The 19,533-nt window shown below is 39.4% G+C and overlaps 1 protein-coding gene across 1 annotated transcript in view; it reads left to right on the top strand.

Moving 5' to 3' along the window:
- Positions 1-19,533, top strand: part of LOC307260078 (CUB and sushi domain-containing protein 3-like) — a gene marked incomplete at its 5' end in the record, with an annotated part of 230,853 nt that overhangs the window by 2,544 nt on the left and 208,776 nt on the right. Inside the window, one exon of the mRNA XM_080040205.1 lies at positions 12,820-13,042. Within this exon, the coding sequence (XP_079896331.1) occupies positions 12,820-13,042 (223 nt within the window). The remainder of the gene's footprint in view (positions 1-12,819; positions 13,043-19,533) is intronic.

A 19,533-nucleotide genomic window follows, 5' to 3' on the forward strand; every position in this document is an offset into this window, starting at 1 on the left:
TCTATGTTCACAAAGTTATCTATCTCAATCACCTGTCTGATTCTTGGTTTACTACACCATTTAGTGAAATGTTGCCTAAACTTAGCTTCGCAATCAATGAAACTGCATAGTAATGTTGGAATCAAAATATTTTTTTGATTCCTTGCAGCAGTCCACTATCAAACAAGTGAGGACGTCCACTGCATATTTGATATCTAATCATTTTGGGTATTTCTATTAAACCGCTTGACACAGACACAAATTGAGGAAGCTAAATTGCAGGGACTGGATTTTTTTTTTAACAGAGAAATAACCTGGGCCAAATACGAATACTGTTCATTAACACCGACCGTATGCACTTCGCTGTAGCTTCTCTTGAGTACAACCACTGCGTTTACCCCTTTTTTATTATGACAATCACACTGCATCCGTCGATCGGAATCATCAATCAAATTCACAATAATGATTCACAAAGCAGAGCGCGCCCCCATTCTTATGATACATTCTGGTGTAAGCAGCTAGTAAATAATGAATAAAGTCGCCAGGTGTGAATAATGGCCACAGTCTCCTGGATCTGCCCTTTATATTGTTTATGGTTGATTAGAATATTTCTTATTGAAACCTTTTACCCTCATATCCATTTCCAGTGTTGCTTTGCAGGTCAGAATCTACACTATTATTCGATTTCTGTCTTTTGGGACATCTTTAAATTTAGGGAGTGGACGTGATCGTCATGGTCACAACAGGAGAAGACAAACAGCATACAGGCACTGGCCTGTTTTCCCGCACTGACTTCGAATGACAGCGAACGATTAATGACAGAGAACAGATTGTTGGAAATTGTGCATCTGTTGTTCCCCACCACATTTGTTTCTCGTAATTACGCTGTATCTCGTTTAAACTGCCAGCTAGTTTACATATTTATTATACAAAAAGAAGATATATATTGGTTTGTTTTTCAAACTCTATACCAGGCAGTCACTAATTGCTGTTAATCAGGTAGGTTCTGCACAGACAGTAATCTGGTCACTGAGCCCTTGATGAAGACTTTCTCTCAATGTGATTATGTAAACAGGCTGGAAAGGCTGCTGGGGCTAATCAGGATTACAATTTGTCTGTGTAATTATACACTATCTACAGGGAATTTGGTGCATTATCCCACTGCCCCTCAGGTTCTTGATCTTTCCAACAGTAGTAGAGAAAGTATGAGAAAAGAGTGGACAGTCTCTAGAAGAATCACCTGAGTTGAACTGCAACTGGGTGGTAAAAATATACAATTTTTTACCAGATACAGGAGCTTGGAACAGTAACAATTTTACTCCCCACATTCCTGATGCCTCTTTTAGTGCTGACATCCCCCTGGATAGCCTTAGTGGTGTACCAAAGTACTACTCAGCTCACCCACTGGCCTTGCGCCCATGACTTAAGGCCTGGGCCAGGCTTTTAGATGTTGTTGTTGACAGGTCCCTGCGAAGGTTGGATATAGTTTGCCGCTTCTGATTAAGTCAGTTCTTCTCAGGTATCAGTTTTAATACGAGCGGTACTCTTTGGGGAGAGAGATTGGCAATATCTTGTCTTAAGGAAGAAAAATAGCCCACCGTTTGTTGAGATTAAATGCAATAGGTTGAGGAGAGGCTGCTTCCAGAGTCAGGGCTAGATTCAAGGTGGACAGTCTTTTGCACCTCAGGGGCTATTTCTCCGTTGGGATTAAACTCTGTTATCTATATAGTCTCACCCATGTGGTTAAGATCTAAAAAAGAAATGTGTAATGACATTGTAGTTGGGATATTTATGCAATAACTGTGTTCCCTAACAACTACTAGGAGGGAATGTAAAAGCATCCAAGTGTTTATTTTAAGTGAGATGTAACTAGTAGACCAGTAAGAACACTGCTGCAAATAAAAACCCTGCATGCATTTTCCTATGTGTTCACTAACGCAAAACCATACCATTTTTCTAGTATCTTAAAGAATTGCATCCACAGAATAATTTATTCGCTGTATTATCCACTAAATAACCTTTGATAATGGCATACCAACGCACCTTCATGAATCTTCCTTCGGATTGTCCACTGCTGCTCTTGTTTGTGGCTGTCGACTGGATTTTTGATATGTGACAGGAGGGCAGGCAGGGGCCAAGCATGGTCAGGGAAACAGAGTGGGGTGATGGGAACGTAATTGAGGAGGCGGACTGCTTAGGGGAAGATGCTGTAATTCCACGCCATATTTTAACAGAAATTATAAAATGACGGATGAGGATAACTTAACACATGTTTAGACTCTTAAATACACCACTTTGCAGTTAATGTCCAGGAGACAGCCCTGGGAATAGCATATTCCACCTAGTTAGGAGATAGACATAGACATGTAGACCATATAATCTCAGTTTATCGTGAGATGCTCTCAGGTCAGCAGTTTAAGAAATCATTGATCTTTTCATAAAATGCTTCATTGGTGTTAATTTAACAACCGACCCTGTTAGGTTGTAAAGTTCTTCTAGCCTCTTCTGTAAGGAATAAGGTAGCAAAAAATGTCATCTCTCCTGCAGTGTATTTTCAAAATGTAGGGAAACACTTAAAAAAATATAAAAAAAATATAATTTATTCACTAATCAGTTGATTTTATGGGTCCGTGATGTGTACATTGGCCTTTGGTCCATGTGGAGCTGCATTTATTAAAGCACTTATTCATCCATCTTTGTCCATTCTCAGTTTGAAGCCAGGTCTTATTTCGCTCAAAAGAGTATTATCAAGGGCACACAATGTTACTGATTGGAAGAAGCTGAACCTGGGCCCAGCCAATATCATCGAACTGCAGTGGCAGCAGTTTAAGACCTGCAGTTCCAGTCCAACCTGTGGAATCTAAAAGCAAAGACAGTTGCAACAGATTAGAACATACAAAAACACAGCCTAGGCTCTTTAAATTGGTTAAAAACCAAAGGGGCCCACCGTAGCTAGTAACATGCCTGTTTACTATGTGTCAACACTGGATTTATTTTCAGCGCACCACCATACGTATGGACAATGAGGAGATATTTACTGATTTTGACAGAAAGTGAATTTGTCAACAAACATTCTCCAGAATTGCAGACTCCACCATTAACATGTTCCCTGGCCTTTTCCAATGGCTAATTATTAGATGCCTGAAAGGGAAATTGAAAAACATTAAAAAAATTAGTATTTTCAGCCACAAAGTGAATAGTATTTCAATTTGTTTGACCCATCAATGTTCCCTTTTCATCAATTAATGTATGATCCTAACAGGTTGTACAAATGTTTAACAGGAAACCAAATGAAAAGATAAAGGAAAGCTCCCCAAAGACTAGTTGATTTAACATTCATTGTGTCCAGGTGCGGTGCACAATTGCAGCAGCTATTACTTTCTGTGGCTGGAGGTGGCCAAAGGTCTAAACTCCTGCCACCATTACTTTTGTTTCACTACAGGTGGAGCAGCCTGGCACGTATAGAATTGTTCTAACAATTATTGGAGAATCTGCCAACCAGTTAAATGTTAATGAGGCAATTTGTAAGTTTGTGATTGAGTGTCAAGCGAGTTCCACGATGTGCCTTGCATCTGAAAACCATGTCCTCCCTAGTATGTGAACAGGCGGTTAAGCGGAAGGAGATGTTTACTTTGGAAAGGGAAAAACAGTCAGGTATTGTTTCAGCCTCAGTGGTTGTAGACATACAAACGACAGATTGTTGTTCTGTGCTTATTTCCTTTTCACATTTCTGGTAAAGGGAAGTGTTAATGTTATTGGTTTTTTTGAAGATTGGAGGTGGTAGAGACAGACGTCCTATAAGATGTGTTGTTGGCTTACAGCTTTGTGTTGTACAGCAGCCCTCACAGTGGTGGTCTGGCATCAGGTGCAATATGGCGCGGTAGCACTTTGAGGAGGTATTGGTGTCTCGCCATAAAATACTGTATCTGCTGGGGAAGTAGCTACAGCACCAGTAGCACCATGCAAAACGTTGGGAAACAGTTATTATACTTGGCTACGCACACACACCACCGCTGTTATTCTCCTTGGGCAATGGTGTGTGTTTGGTGTGTGTGCTTGTTCATGTGCCAGCTGTGTTTCAGCGCGGCAGTGTATTTGATTTTAGTATTTTTCACCTCAGTGGTTGGCAATTTAAAACCACCAAATGGAATATTTTCAGAGCCCTTTCCAAATTGCGGTGACACACTCATGAGGTAATAGTCGTTTTTCTAGAAAGCCTCTTTTCTGTTTCTGTTGCATGGAGCCTATTTCCCTTTCATCAAGCATGCAGACAAGCATGGCGAGCGGCTGTGATTATGCCCGTTCCATCAGTGTGAATTGTGAAAGCTGCAGCACAGTCATGCAGATAAAATCCTTCTCTTTGGGGCCATCCGTTTAACATTTCTGTCCACTAAGGTTGCTGTCAATGCCCGCTACATAGCAGTCCCTCATTACTGTATTTCTGGTTGTGCTGATAAAAAAAAATATTTTCCTCCTCCTTCCACATTTTATGTACAGCTATTCATAGATCTAAGAGAGAAGTGCTTGGATTTCTAAAACAGGAATTACTTTTAAATATAATTCTTAGTGCAGCAGCAGGTCAGTCCCTGAAGATTCATAATATGAAGGTATGACAGCGGACAAGCAAAGAAAGGTTGCTCTTTTTCTACCTCGCGCATTTCCTCTAATGTAATTTACATGTTCACATTTTTCTTTTTCTATGCTAATAATCAGCAATGCAAGTAAGGGCCTATGTATAATACTAATGAGTTTTTTGGTTGCGTTGTGTAAGGGGTGTGGTGTCTTTGTAGCAAATGAAGCCTACCAGGATGTTTGGTGACCTTTGTTTTGCTTGGGAAGGCCTCTATCTTTCCAGTCAGTGCTCTGTAACTAGGCCTCACTGATGGATATCTCTGTATTGGCTGACTCACCTTTAAGGTCAGGTGCAAATCAATGCAGGTTTTTTTGTTCTTCAACTTTGATTGCCAGAAGTGCTGCTGTTGCCTTCCCCTTTGTTTGTGATAGGCCATCATCATGAACAATAATTAAAAAGCAAGCTGAAAGGAAGAGGTGTCCTTGACTGAGCGTACACTACAGTCAATCGTGAGGAAATGGAGTATCAAGCTGAGAGAGAAAATAATACATGCCAGAAATAAGGCAAGAAGAGGGGCTTGAAAGCGCATAACTCAGTAGGCTTGTGGATATTGAACTTAAAGGTGCTGTAAGCGGAATGGTTCTTTTAGCTAACTTCCTGTCAGTTACTGCAGTTAGCAGTCCCCTCGCTCGTCCCTACATCACCACATTAATGCACTGCGGTCTTCAAGCAGCGAGTTATCTAGCACCATCTCAGATAAGTAATTGTGATAAAACATGATAAAAACCATCAAAACAGACATTGGGAAGGATTTTTACCTGCTCCGCCATTGTAGTAGGCGCATAAACATTCACCCATCTGTCCTCTGGCATGCACTGGCAGTGAGACCATGAGTGAGACGGGTGTCGGATTGTAGCGTTCTCTCTTGTGATTGGTTATTAATTTCGGGATCCGACGAAAAGTTTATTTGCCGATTACATGCAGAGCAGCTGACTGAGAGATCGGCTTTATGAAACGCGCACATAATTGTAAGTGATCACTTTATGAATAAAGAGCGATTTAACACTTATATTAACATAAATAAATCGCTTACTTCACCTTTAAGATTTGTTTGAAGAAAGATACTGTGATGTACACTCAACAAAAATATAAACACAACACTTTTGTTTTTGCTCCCATTTTTCAAGAGATGGACTTAAAGATCTAAAATTCATTCCAGATACACAATATTACCATTTCTCTCAAACATTGTTCACAAATCTGTCTAAATGTGTGATAGTGAGCACTTCTGCTTTGCTGAGATAATCCATCCCACCTCACAGGTGTGCCACATCAAGATGCTGATCTGACATCATGATTAGTGCACAGGTGTGCCTTAGACTGTCCACAATAAAAGGCCACTCTGAAATGTGCATTTTTTTGCTTTATTGGGGGTCTGGGGACTCAGAACCAGTCAGTATCTCGTGTGACCACCATTTGCCTCATGCAGTGCAACACATCTTCTTCGCATAGAGTTTATCAGATTGCCAATTGTGGCCTGTGGAATGTTGGTCCACTCCTCTTCAATGGCTGTGCGAAGTTGCTGGATATTAGTGGGAAGTGGTAATATTGTGTATCTGGAATGAATTTTAGATCTTTAAGTCCATCTCATGAAAAATGGGAGCAAAAACAAAAGTGTTGCGTTTATATTTTTGTTGAGTGTATGAAGGGTGAAGGCAAAACACTTTCCATGTACTGTACCTTATAGATCCACTACTAATCCACTTGTAGATCAAAGCAAGGCTGATTCCTATCTAAATGTCTGAAATTGTGCCTTTTGGAATTATTGAGTTTTTTTACTCAATAATGTATTAATTTTAACCACATTGCTCTTGAAAGTACTGATTGCATATCTATTTGCATTTAAGTTTGTGTCTAAGTTAAACCTCCTACGAGGAACTTTTAAACCGTAATGAAATAGTCTAATTTCCTCTGATGATCCTAAATGGCCTGTTCCAGCAAACGAGACCATCAGCAAAAAAGTTATATTTTTATATATTTAATTTATTTTAATGCACTTAGACAAAACAATTTACGGAAGGCAGACAGGAAAAGCCCGTGTTTCCTAAATGGTATTAAATCAAAGTTTACTTTGCTTTACCATCGTCATATCACCATTATTAATCTTACATAGTCGCATATAAATACATGTGCATCATATGGTCTCTCTTTCTTTCGCCTCCTAAACAAATGCAAATGCCTGGCCCACCTTTGTCCAAGCATTATTTAATTTCAAAACTCTTTGAGGTCTCTGAGGCTCATCTTAGAACAACTATACTTAAAATCCCACCTCGGTGCAAAGTGCATTTGTTATTTACGTATGTATGTTAAAATAGTCATAAAGAATCCTAAATGAAGCTTGAACACAGTAGTAATTATACATAATAACTTAATAACTTAATGCATCATACCACTCTGCAGCAGGAAAGCACTCAGCTTTCAAGGAGAAGAGGCTATGAAACATTAACATCTCATGAGCGTGTCAAATGGAACGAGTTCTACGCTACTTTCTTTGATTTCTAGGCTCAGTGCATTACACAGTCTCACACTAGCTATAATAACACCAGCGTTGGGGCGTTATCACAGAATGTTATATCCAGGTGTTTTCGAGAAAGCAGAAGCTCAGGTGGTGGAGCACGTTAGCTATTACTCATATGGTGGCTCAATACTCTTCCTGTCGACTTGTTGAAATGGAAAATGGAAAAAGGCCCCTGCCAAGAGACTGTAATGTAATGATACAATTTTACGTTGTCGATGTGGCATCTTTCCCTTTACACAGTCTGATAGACCTAACCAAATGTCCTCACGAATAGCACAGCACCTGATTTCCTTTTGCTGTTTTGCCCGGCCACACATCACAACATGGTTTGTACAAAGGAAACCATGAACACAAATTTTTTTAAATACATAATGCAACCATGATGGTGGTTTTAAGGTGGCATTGATTTACTCTCAAAATAGTGTTTGAGATCTTTAGCTGACAATATATAACCGCTACTGTTGCTCCATAAATGCATTAACCTAGCACTGGCCGGTTCCCAACAATAATTCTTAAAATTGACGGTGCATTGGATGCTTTTAATTGCGACAGAAACAGAAATTCCAATCTGATGGCTCTAATAGAACTTTGTTAGATTTGAAACATTGTGGGGCGCCCTTAGCTCAGTTGGTAGGGCGTCCTCCCTCCCCCTCCCCCTACATGCAGGCTCCCAAATAAACGGTGGACAATGGGCATTTGATAAAAGACGAACACCACACCATTGGGGCCACATAAATTCAATATAGCAAATGGAACACAATACATTTGCCAAACCAAGTGCTGCAGTCTTTCATCAGAATTCAACAGTATCACTGCCCGGGGAAGAAAATAGTTTGTCAAGCAGTTGAATTTGCCCTGAGGGATCCTGAGGCAACTACCTGAAGGAAGCCGGTCAAACTGTGCATATTTATTTTCTCAAGCTTGTTTCATGATGGTCTGTTCAAAATCAGTCAACTGGGATGGGCAAAGTTTCGTGCCGATCAGCAATCATCAGTTACCCACTGGCGTCTTTGTCATTCGTAATGATTTGTATGGTAGTAAATTAATATCCCCTCTCCATGCTGCACATATTCATTTTATGGCGCTATGGCTCAACTACAAATCTGCATTAATGGCTGAGTACAACATATTGTCTGTTTACTTGGTAAGGAGGAACCTGACCCTTCAAACACTAGTCCGTACACTGCCTCTCATTTTCTTCCATGTTTAAAGTAGACTCTCAAATAACCTATTTTGTCTGCAACAAATTCTATAATAGGATACCAGCTATGATGCATAATGCATTTTCTTTACAAAATCAATCTTATTTTTCGACCACACAAGCAACAGCACTTTGGCTCATTAACTGCTTCAATCGGCCCAAAATCTCTGTATTTACTTGCTTAGGAAGAGGGAATCTCATTCAGTAGTTGTAACACCCTTTGCATGAGTAAGAAGCTCTGCGAGCCAACAACATGTAAACATATGCATGCACACACACACACACACACACACACACACACACACACACACACACACACACACACACACACACACACACACAATTCAGACACAGAGAGAGAGAGACAACTTGAGAAATCTCATTAGGGTGGGAGACAATTCCCATTTTCCTGTCTGTGTTTCGCTCAGCAAGTATAACAATCAGCTATGCGCATCAAAGTTGTGGTGTGGTGAAAAGGCCTTATTTCAGTGTGTATATCCAAAAGGCTAGGGGTAAATGTGACTATTTGAGGAACAGCTGGGACCATTCGCTGCCTTTCAGCCAGCCGGGCTGCCTGTCAGCCAGCCGGGATGCCTGCTGAGGCCCCTGTATGTCCCAGACCCGTGTGTTATGATACTAATTCACGCTTCGAAACCGCATTTTCCCCACTGTGCAATCACAGCATGCTGTTAATTTGGTTTCACATCGCAATTTATTGCTGGTGGTGCAGTGTGGCGCTAACATGGGGTCGAAGAAAACCCCGGGGAGTGTGCTTTACAATTGAAGTGATGATGGAGGTCAGAACAGGCTACTAAGCGCTGACTCAATTCAGCGCTAATCCAAAGAACCCGTACAATAGGCTAGGTGTCGGTGGCACTTGCATTCAATGCATGTCCTATCTCATGGACAGGATGCACATGTTGTTGTGCATTTTCCTTTGAAGGAAAAAGCTGAATATTAATAATGCTCTTTTTATAGATACAGCTTTTATGAAGATGACAGTGCTTAACATATTACAAGCTCCTATTATCACACCATTGAAAAGTGTGTTTTAAATTCATAATGGATAGCTAATAGAAAATAAAAAACAAAGCAATAGATTAATGTGTGGGGGGGTTAAATAAATGAAGCGGAGTAACTCAAAGAGAGGCTTAGAAAGGAAGAGGTGAATTGCAGGGATAATGAAGGATAAAAGGAAGCCATAGATCTGAGAAGAAGAGCGATGGAGTGAGAGAGGTGTATGGAGGGAAATTGATATCTTGGCAATGAGCATCTGTTCTGTCATCTTAAGGACATCCGAACAATCAGCCACACAATCACTGCTAAGCAGTTAACAAGAGCTGCATTACTCTGAACCTAATGCTTGACAAACACTGACATATTTCAGGGACTACCAGAGCTCTATGGGTGCTGCCCGTGCTGTAGTCATAAACTCTGGGTGATACAAGAGAATGTCAAATAAAAGCAATAACACTTGACGTTTGCCTTCTGCAATTGTGTGGGTCTTATTGCTACTGAACCCAACATAAGGTTTAGGGGCTTCTCCCTGTGCTTTGTTCATATCCTTGCCCAGGATTGCTTCAGGTTTATGTTGTGTGTTGTGTTAGTTGCAGTTACAGATTTACAAAACTGTGTGGCGACCTCACCTCAACTCCAGTCGAGTTCAGTGACTTGCTCTCATGGTTATATGGCATTTAAAAGTGCATGATTCTGATTTCCTATATTTTTCACTTGGCTCTTTTAACAGTCTCACACTAACGGACATCAAGTGAAATGGCTTAGTGGTTATCATTCTCTTATAACATTTAAAGTGGGTTTCCAGTCAATTAAATTATAGGACTCAAAAGTGATCTCCGTACTTTTAGTCATAAGTGTGGTCCAAAGTAAAATTGCTTCTTTCTATGGCCACGGCCAAGTTGAAATAAAAATTGAGAAGAAAGAATTCATGATTATGCTCATAAAAAATGGAAGAAGTGCCTCTCCAATTTCAAACATAGACTTAAAGGTGCATTGTGTAATATGACATCATCTAGTGGTACAATTCTCGGTTTTGGAATAGTTGGTTGTTATTCATTTCTGGACTCTGGATGATATAATCATTTTATCGTCCGGCTTTTACTGAGTTAAAATAAGTTGAAACTCAAAGTACAGCAGCCACTGCATGTAGGCTAGCCTTCAGCAATGGACATATCTTGTACAAAATCCTTTTTCAAGGCCATTTTAAATAGAGTGGGTGTGGATTATTCTGTCTTGTCTTCAAGTGCTTTTCATCCGCTCTTACAGTTCTTTTAAACTGTCCTACATACACTGAGTCAAACTTTAACTTGATTTCAGCTGAAGACAAAATGAAAGCAGAATGTTGCTGCTTGGACGATATGTTGGTGGTTCTTTTGGTGGCATCCTTGTCGAAATGAAGGCAATGTTGATCCAACAGAAAGCACTATTTCAGTTCCGAATCCAGCAGTTGTGATTACTTTTAGCAAACCATCAGTAAAATGAACAGGCCACCAAGCAATGAAACAATATGTTGTTAAATATGAACAGTTTTACAGTAACACTCATGACTTTGTTCTATCAGCAAAGAGGGCTCTCCTGGTAATTAAGATATTCCCGAGAGCACTACTGTAAATGCAGCAATAATACAATGTGTCACAGGTTGGATTGTGTTGACCCTGTAGGTGGCGCCTCAGTACTGCAAATTTACCATGATTACTCTGTTGGCTCAACGGTTGGCAGAAATAATTACAACTTAGACAATGAGGCCAACCTTGGTGGATATGTTCCCTGCTGAACAACATCACAAACTTGCATACAGACTCTATCTCTAACTGTATCTATAAATAGGTCAAGCCACTTGATGACTTGATACAGGAAGAGCAAACTGGTCTCAGGGGCAAGTCTGTTATCTGGACAATAGGTAGAGATACTGTACTGTCAGGGACTCTGGCCCAGGCCTCCTGTGAGTATAATATCCTGAAGGTTTTGCAAGATGTAAAGATTGTGGACATTTTTTTCAAAGGATTATCCCATTTGTTACAGCAGGGTTCCTTTTTTTGTGAGTGTGAAATATGAACAGCTGTCCAAAATTAATGAAACAGCTTGACAAGAGGGAAATGAATTGTCAGCTTGCCTCAGAGTTCAACATTTTGACTGTTTATTCGCATCAGTTTATAAGAAGGCGTACACATTATTTGAGAAAATTACTCATTTTTTGTCTGGGCAGAGGCCATTTGAGTTTGCATAGCTGCCAAGTGTTTTGCTTTCCTCTCATACTGCAGTGTGTGCGTGTCTGTGTGTGTGTGTGTATGTGTGTGTTTGTGGCTAACACTATGCAACACATCCTTTACTTACCAAGTGTGAAAAGCTAATTACACTAGGAATAAATTGTAGGGGGGTAAACCATACATCTTAATTAAGTTTGCATTTCATTAGACAACATGCAAGATAACCTCAAATTATATAGCTTTCTCTCTCTCTCTCTCTCTCTCTCTCTCTCTCTCTTTCTCTGACACCGTTTGTATGGGAGCATGTTCACATATTGTGCTATTGTGGGAATACACTGGATTTGGATGTGTGGACGAATACTGGGCTGTGAGTGGGGACTGTAAATTGTCTGTCCATGAGTGGCGCAAATTGTGATTGTATGTGTATTCGAGTAAGAGTTACTTAACTGTAGCACATTTGCTCATTTACATAAACACCATAAAGGTTAGCCAAGCAATCGCATAATTGTAGTTGACAATGATAGTATAATGCTCAACCTAATATGCCATGGGTATCGATTTCTGGCATGTCAGTGCAACAGGGTGCAAATATATATCTTGTGTGGGCTGTGAAACAGGACGTTAAGGGCTTGTGGCATCAACTTGGACGACCTTGCTTTTTGTCACGTGGGTTTTCTTACCCTCTGGAAAGAAGCGGGCAGTAATGATACATCACATGTTGTTTGTTCCATAAGACATTGAAAAACATCAGCGTAGTACCTCAAGTATGCATTTCTTCTCCATTAATACAGCAGTAGGTGTTGCAGCCCATTTTAATTTTTTCAATTTGGTGGGGAACGGAGAACATCAATGGAAGCAAAAAAAGAAAAACTAGGCTCTAATTCCTCTGGTTGCCAGATTTTCCTCACAGCTTCTGCCAGCTGAGAACAATGAAGATTTTCCAAGCAATTTGCTCTCAGTGGAAGAAATATTGCACCTGATTTTTAAAGCGTTTAAAGAGCTGTTACAATAAAAATGTTACTTGGATTATGATAATAATGAGCGCTCAATGTATTTATTACTGCTTAGGCGTGTGCTCCAGGCAAAACTACTCTTACATTTTCTTTAAGAATCTTCCATGTGTTCAATGTGTGTGTGTGTGTGTGTGTGTGTGTGTGTGTGTGTGTGTTGTGTCTGTTTTTTTTGCATCTCCCCAACTAAGAGAGTCATACACACTCACCTCACTGTGGATTTGATAATGACTTGATGTTTTCTTTCTTTGCAGGTTTTATCCATACTTGTGGAGGCACTTTAAAAGGAAGGAATGGGACGATAGAAAGCCCCGGGTTTCCATATGGATATCCAAATGGAGCGAACTGTACCTGGGTGATTGTTGCCGAGGAGGGGAACAGGATTCATATAGTTTTTCAATCTTTCGCTGTGGAGGAGGAATATGACTTTTTATCTTTGTATGACGGGCATCCACACCCCGCCAACTTCAGGACGAGGTAAGAATCGGCCCCGAAGCCATGCGCCTTGAATGCTGTGTTTGAAGACTGGCAGGCAGAGACAGAGAAATCAGTGGGAGGAGAACCTTCAATGAACACCACTGACTGACAGAAAGTTCATCTTTAATGTACACATGAAAAAGACCGGGTGTTTTTGTCTGTCAGGGAAGTGTAGTGTGCGTGTGTGTGTGTGCGGGTCCGTGTGGACTGTTGAATGTCCATTCTTTTCTGACACGGTCTTGTGGGGAATTGAATAGCCTTAGTAAAACTGCAGAAGATTCAGACTGATATGTCTTGTGAAAAGCTCATTTTGTGTTTTGGTTTCAAAGCAACTGACTTGCAAAAAGGCGTCTTGTACATTAAACCCCCAAAAAGGGGTTTGAATTTCCAACATTTACAATCAAATAAATAATTAACACATTTAACAAGTAATTTACCATTAAAGCAACGTGAAGTGAACACGTATGTTGTATATAGTATGTTTTGACAGCTGAGAAACCCACACTGTTAAAGCCTGGGCAAAATCCCCAGTATTTACTTCTGAATGAGCACGTTGTGTTGGCTTCGGTAATGCCTGGGTCAGCTCAGTAGCCTCACAATCCTTTATTCAAATGCTTCACTGGAGGAGTCAGGTAGAGAGAAAAACATGGAAATCAAACACGAAGATTTCTTCTTGTTTACCTTAGTCATTGAACAGGCAAACCACTGTTTACTCAGTGTGCTCTCTCACAAAAGCGTCACGTTGGAGTCGTGCACTGAAGATTTTTCCGTGATTCAATTTGTATTATATCTCTCTCTCTCCTCAGTGACTGTCTCTATTTGGCTCTGATATTGGCTGTAAATTCACCCTATATTGCTAAGTTTTGTTCGATGATTCAATTTAATAATCACAGATTGATACTTGTGGTGTGATGGCAGTTTATGATTTTTGCTGCAGGGGCTCATTGTACTAAACCCACACCTGAAATAGATAATTAGGGATGGACATAAGACACCACTCCAAATAGGCAGTGCATATAGATACAGAAATAAAAAAGGCTAAGGTTTAAAGACATATTCTCACAGTACAACATCTTTCAGGGTTAAATTAAGAATACTCAAGGATTCGGATTTATGAATTCAGATGCTTTTTCATCAAACACACTATAACACCGTAGCCAATCATAATTGACTTGCATAGTGAAAAAAACAACAACAGCTATTTTACCATTCCCACTGTAACGGACCTCAAATAGCAAAAAGTGTTAGTCAAAATGATTCTGTCCTAACATTTGCCAGGGTGGTTTCCAGCTATTTAATCTCACTGTTTCCTAAAAATCAGGGAAATCAAAGGAGACTGAACGAAAGTTAGATATCCCGGCTCGATACTGGATTCTACATGTCCAATAATGCAACTGTATGGCATCTGTCACAAGGTGCTCCCCTCCTCGTAGATGCTCTCTCCTTTCAAACCCCATTTGCACACTTTAGAAAGGTTCAAAATATATAACTATCTTGGTGTTTGACCATCAGTTCAGAAAGAAATTGCACTGCAGCTCTTAAGATATGCTGTTTCCTACTCTACCAAATGTATCCCGCTTTAAAGATCTTTGTGTGTGGGATTTCAAAGGAAGAGGCCACAAAGGTTTTCAAACGTTTCATTAGAACCAAATTGCTCACTAAAGTAAAATCACTCTGTATAGTTAAGTGTACTGTCTTATTATGAGAAGATTATCTCTCTGAGCTGATAAGAGGAGTGAGGACGCACACATCAGCTTTTATAACTGTCAAAAGCTGTTCCTTAAAATGACATCTTAGTGTCTGATCATCCACTTTCTTTCACAAGCGTCCTCCATCCCAGGTTTGAATGGGTTATGACATTTCTCTGTGAAACACTCAAAAAGACACTGTCAAAATAATTTCTCCTGGCCCATTGATGTTGCTCAACTTCAGTGGAAGTGGACCGGGGTCACATGCTAATAGAATGGGGGATCTTCAAGAGCTGAATCCTTGTTGATACTTCAGCTATTGAATCACTTCAGATAGGAACAAGACTATGTTTCATAATGTTGCCTTCAAGGTCAGGCTTATAAGAAGTTTGTCACAATGCTGGTTGACTGCACATCACTTTTTTTCCCAGAAATATGGTTGAGCCTTAAAATATAATGCCTTATGTCTATTAGCAATAGACATATAGGCTACATTAAATCCTGACGTTATGTCTTGAAATCCAGACAGAAGCTAGGTGAAGTATTGGCAGAGTGATACTTTTCTCTGTTGCTATATATTTTCATCGTTGCAGAAGTAGGCTTTACTTTAATTTGAGCCGAACCAAAATACTCAATATGTGCTACAGCAAATTGGCTCTAATCCTTTGCTGTAAACGAAGGGCATGATTGCAGTTATTTCAGTGTAATGCTATAGTAAAATGGCACAACATCAGAAAGTTATTGCAGACATCATATGTTATCACACATGCTGTTGCAACGTTTATATGCTATATTTATAGTAGGCTAGTTGTTTGTTTCTCATGATTTGAATACATATATGTGTGTTATACAGGTGTCAGTCTTGCATTATGCTACATGTCTGCCTCCCGCACCTCCCTGTAAATTAATTTAAAAACAAATTAACTCCCCATATTAGCCTACATTAAATAGGCTAACTAACATAGTCTGTATCTCCTACACTCAAACAAGCACTTGAACGCACACTAGACAGAGAGCGAAGACACAGGTGAGACGAGAACGAATGGGAACCATGTTGGCTGTCATGAAGTGAGTTCTTTAAAAAAATGTTCCCACTTTATCCGACTATTTTCGTCAACATCCATATTTGCTCACAGTAATGTTAGCTACTGTAGTTAAAGTTTGTTAGCAAAACGACGCAAGGGAACGGCTATTCATGATTGACAGCCTCACATTGATTAGGGACCAACATGGCCGAAGGATTCATCCCTGCAATTGCAAACATCAGGTAATTTGCTAGGCTGTCTTTATATTGCAATACAACTCCATAGCTAAACAAGCTTAGTGTATAGTTTACCTAACATTCACACATTTAGCCTATTTTGTCGTGAATAATGAATACATTCTAGACTTTTTTTTAGGCCTATCGGTGCCCCGCTATGTGGCACTTAGCTAAAGTCGTTTCTCGCTAGAGCCATAATTAATGTTATTAGGAGCACCTGTGATTTTCCTGAAGTGACACTTCAAAATGTCTCCTGTGAAAAAAGTGCTGTTGTCTAAATGGAGTGCATTAATTATCATGAATGATTCTTACACTTAAGTGATTTGAGGCTTTCCTTATGTGTATTACCGACAGCTTCCTGAAGGCAAAGTGTGAAAACAAAAACGTGCTTTAAAATGTATGTTTGTAGGCCTATATGTTTTTTTTCTGTGTTTGGGTGTAAGTAGGTCTACAATTCAAAACAATAGTAGGCTAACTCATAACAACCACCAAAGGAGCCGTATGGACTCATTGACAGAAGGACTATTTATTTTAGTTTTCTTAAATTGCAAAGGCATCGTCCACTGCATTTGTTGTCTGTTATACCCATTCAGTCTATGGTTATACCACATGTTGGTGATTCTGTCAGCAGTTCTCTTCAGCTAAAAATCTTTACTACTGGGGAAAGCAAATGCTGCGAGTTACCTTTTATTGTAGGCCTACAGTAGGTCAGTGTTTATGTAGTTAGGCAGAGAAAACCCTATGGCAGTGAGGTGAGGTGAGCTGAATATATTGTGGTCAGTAGTATGTTGAGATTGAATTGTATATTAAGTAGGCTAGTCAATCTCTTTTTTCTTCATTTTTTTTGATCGAATACAACTTTCCACTTCCACTATGCTGAGGTGTTTGTTAGAGATGTTGGTTCATGCAGTCAGAGGAACAACAAAAACAAAGTGGATGTCAGGAAGGTGTCTGTTTTATGAGGATATGTTTATTATGTGCAGGGCGCTTATTTGCCAATTTTTCAGACTTTTTATCAGACTTTAGAAAAATCTCTATAAGCCTATGCAAATGTTCTATTTTAATATTGTCATCTATATAGGAACTGATTTATGCAATGCATCTACTGAAACAGATCCAAAATTAAAAATATGCAACGTACAAAATGTATTTTATGACAATGATTTTTGCATAATTAGTTAGATATTGCATATTTATTCAAACATTTCTGAAAAACTTGTAATATAAAGAATAATTGTCTTAATGTAAGTAATCAACTGGCAAAGTTTCATGATGATATCTTTAAGTTAGAAATGATTACCCTATTCACCTGCGCTGTCTCGCCTCCATTACAGTAGCCTATACTTTTTTTTAACCACTAAAAAGCTACTTGGGGTGTAACGGTACAGAAAAGTCACAGTTCGGTATGTAACTCAGTTTTGAAGTCACGATTCGGTACAATACAGTAAGAGGGAAAGCCCTTTGTTAGCTGTCGGTGACTCAGCAAGTGTTTCAAATTCAATGAAACATACAAATAAAAATTTTAAAATATTAAAAACTATATAAAAAGAATACTGCTGCTGCAAGTTCTCCAATAAATAAAATACTTCTCAAATTAAAGTGCAAGCGCACTGCAATCAAAACAAGCCATATTGACTCAATATTAACGCTATATACGCCACAATTAAGTATTGGCGCGGTTTACCTCTTGAACCGCGGTACGGGCCTGCATTTGTGACGGTTGGGTAACAATACGTGTATTTACACCCCTAAAAGCTACCAATATAAAAGGTCTATCACATTAAAACCTCGTCTAGGGAGGTATAGGATATTAAAAATCACAACTAGAATTTGCCCACCTAGATGGTACAGATAAGGGATATTTTGAGAAATTTACAAATTGTTACTCAATCTGACATAGCGATTGTGATTAGATTAATAGTGCAGCACTAGTTCATTTACAGGACAACAGTGTTTGGGCGGCTGAAGACGTAAACTTTTGAAACCAGGTCCCAGATTGGAATTGTTTTCCTACATATCAAAGGAAAGTGGCTCAATTATGAAGAGTTTTTCCAGATCCAACCCAAACCCCCAATAGCAACATTCTTGTTTTGTGTTTTAGTCATACTTGTGTTGTCTCTAAGTGGTGGTTTTTCTGACAATGTAGGACAGAAGATAATAATTCCATTACAGAGTCTTTGCATAGCCTGTTTGGGCCGAAACGTACGCTACTACAAAGCCTGCACCCACACAATGTATTCTCTCCAAAAAAGAAAAAAATGCTACCTTACCTTGCTTTTGTTATATCTGGTTACCTTTGTCAACAAAGAGGCACCACAAACTGCCTACCTCTTCCAGAGTAACTTCCTCTAAACATATTCTTATTTCCATATGGCAGCACTGTCCTGAAGTTTAGTTTTTACGTTTTTCCTTCCTTTCTCTGAATGTGTGTTGATGTGTTGTTTGCTCAGGTGTTTCTTTGCCTGGAATTAATAAGAAGGTGAACAAAATGAGAGGCAAGCCTTTTTCTGCCTTGCTTTTTGTCCTGATAGAGATTGAAGAGGCCTTTTCATTTTTTAAAGGCTATTATTAATTAAGGCAGAAATTCAGATGGGAGCACGACAAAAGCGGCGGATTCATTTTTAACATGAAAAAGAATCGACATGCCCGTGATGGACCTGATTAGTGTGTCTCCCCCTTGATCTATGTATTCTCTCTGCTCTCAAGTTTTATCACCATCCCTCTCACTTGGTTCTGCATTACGTACAATCCCTTGTGCATGAGAATGGTTGGTTGAAGTTCTCATTATTGTGCTGACATGATATGCTGTGCATTGGTAGAAGAAAGGAGGTGAGTTAAGGTAATAAGGCTTTTTATTCCAGTGTTGCCCTGCTCAAATAATGACCTCATTAAGGTGGTCTTTTTGCTGCTGTCATTAGAAAATGACTATGACAAGCGCATATTGAATCCTGTTTTGATAAGGAAGGCTTAGTTTTTGATTTGCTACTTGGTTACAGAGTCATGTTCTCTTGCTGCAGCTTGTTAAAAGGTGATCCCTCCGTGAAGGACCTCAACCAAACCTTTTAACTTAACAATAACATTCATCAGGTTTTGAGACAGTAAAAGAAGATGGAAAAATTGGGCCTCTCCAATCTACTATGTGTCAGTCAATTTAAAATGTGGCTCTTGCGAATTGTGGACCTGGTTGAGTATATCATTATTTAATATTTCAAAAAAAAATCTGTTGTGTTTCCCACATTGTTAGTACTTCAAATAAAGCTTTTGAGAGTTTCCGTTTGAGCAGGGCTCAGTTGAGTTGTATACATTTAATTAAAGAGTTATCACTGCAGTTACAATATGTAACAAATAGGGACGGAGCGCTGTCCTCTGCAATACAGGGGCTAATTTCCCTTGGAATATATGCTAGTGGATCTTTCCGAAATACAGTCGCTGATATGGTGAACATAAGCAGAAGCAGTATATATCTCTTTCACCCGCACAAATGTTCTGCACCGCGGTGTGCATATGTTAATAGGAACAAACTAAATCTGTTCAAATACATG

Source organism: Ammodytes marinus (assembly GCF_949987685.1).
Source record: "Ammodytes marinus genome assembly, chromosome: 13".
In the NCBI taxonomy this organism is placed as follows: domain Eukaryota; kingdom Metazoa; phylum Chordata; class Actinopteri; order Uranoscopiformes; family Ammodytidae; genus Ammodytes; species Ammodytes marinus.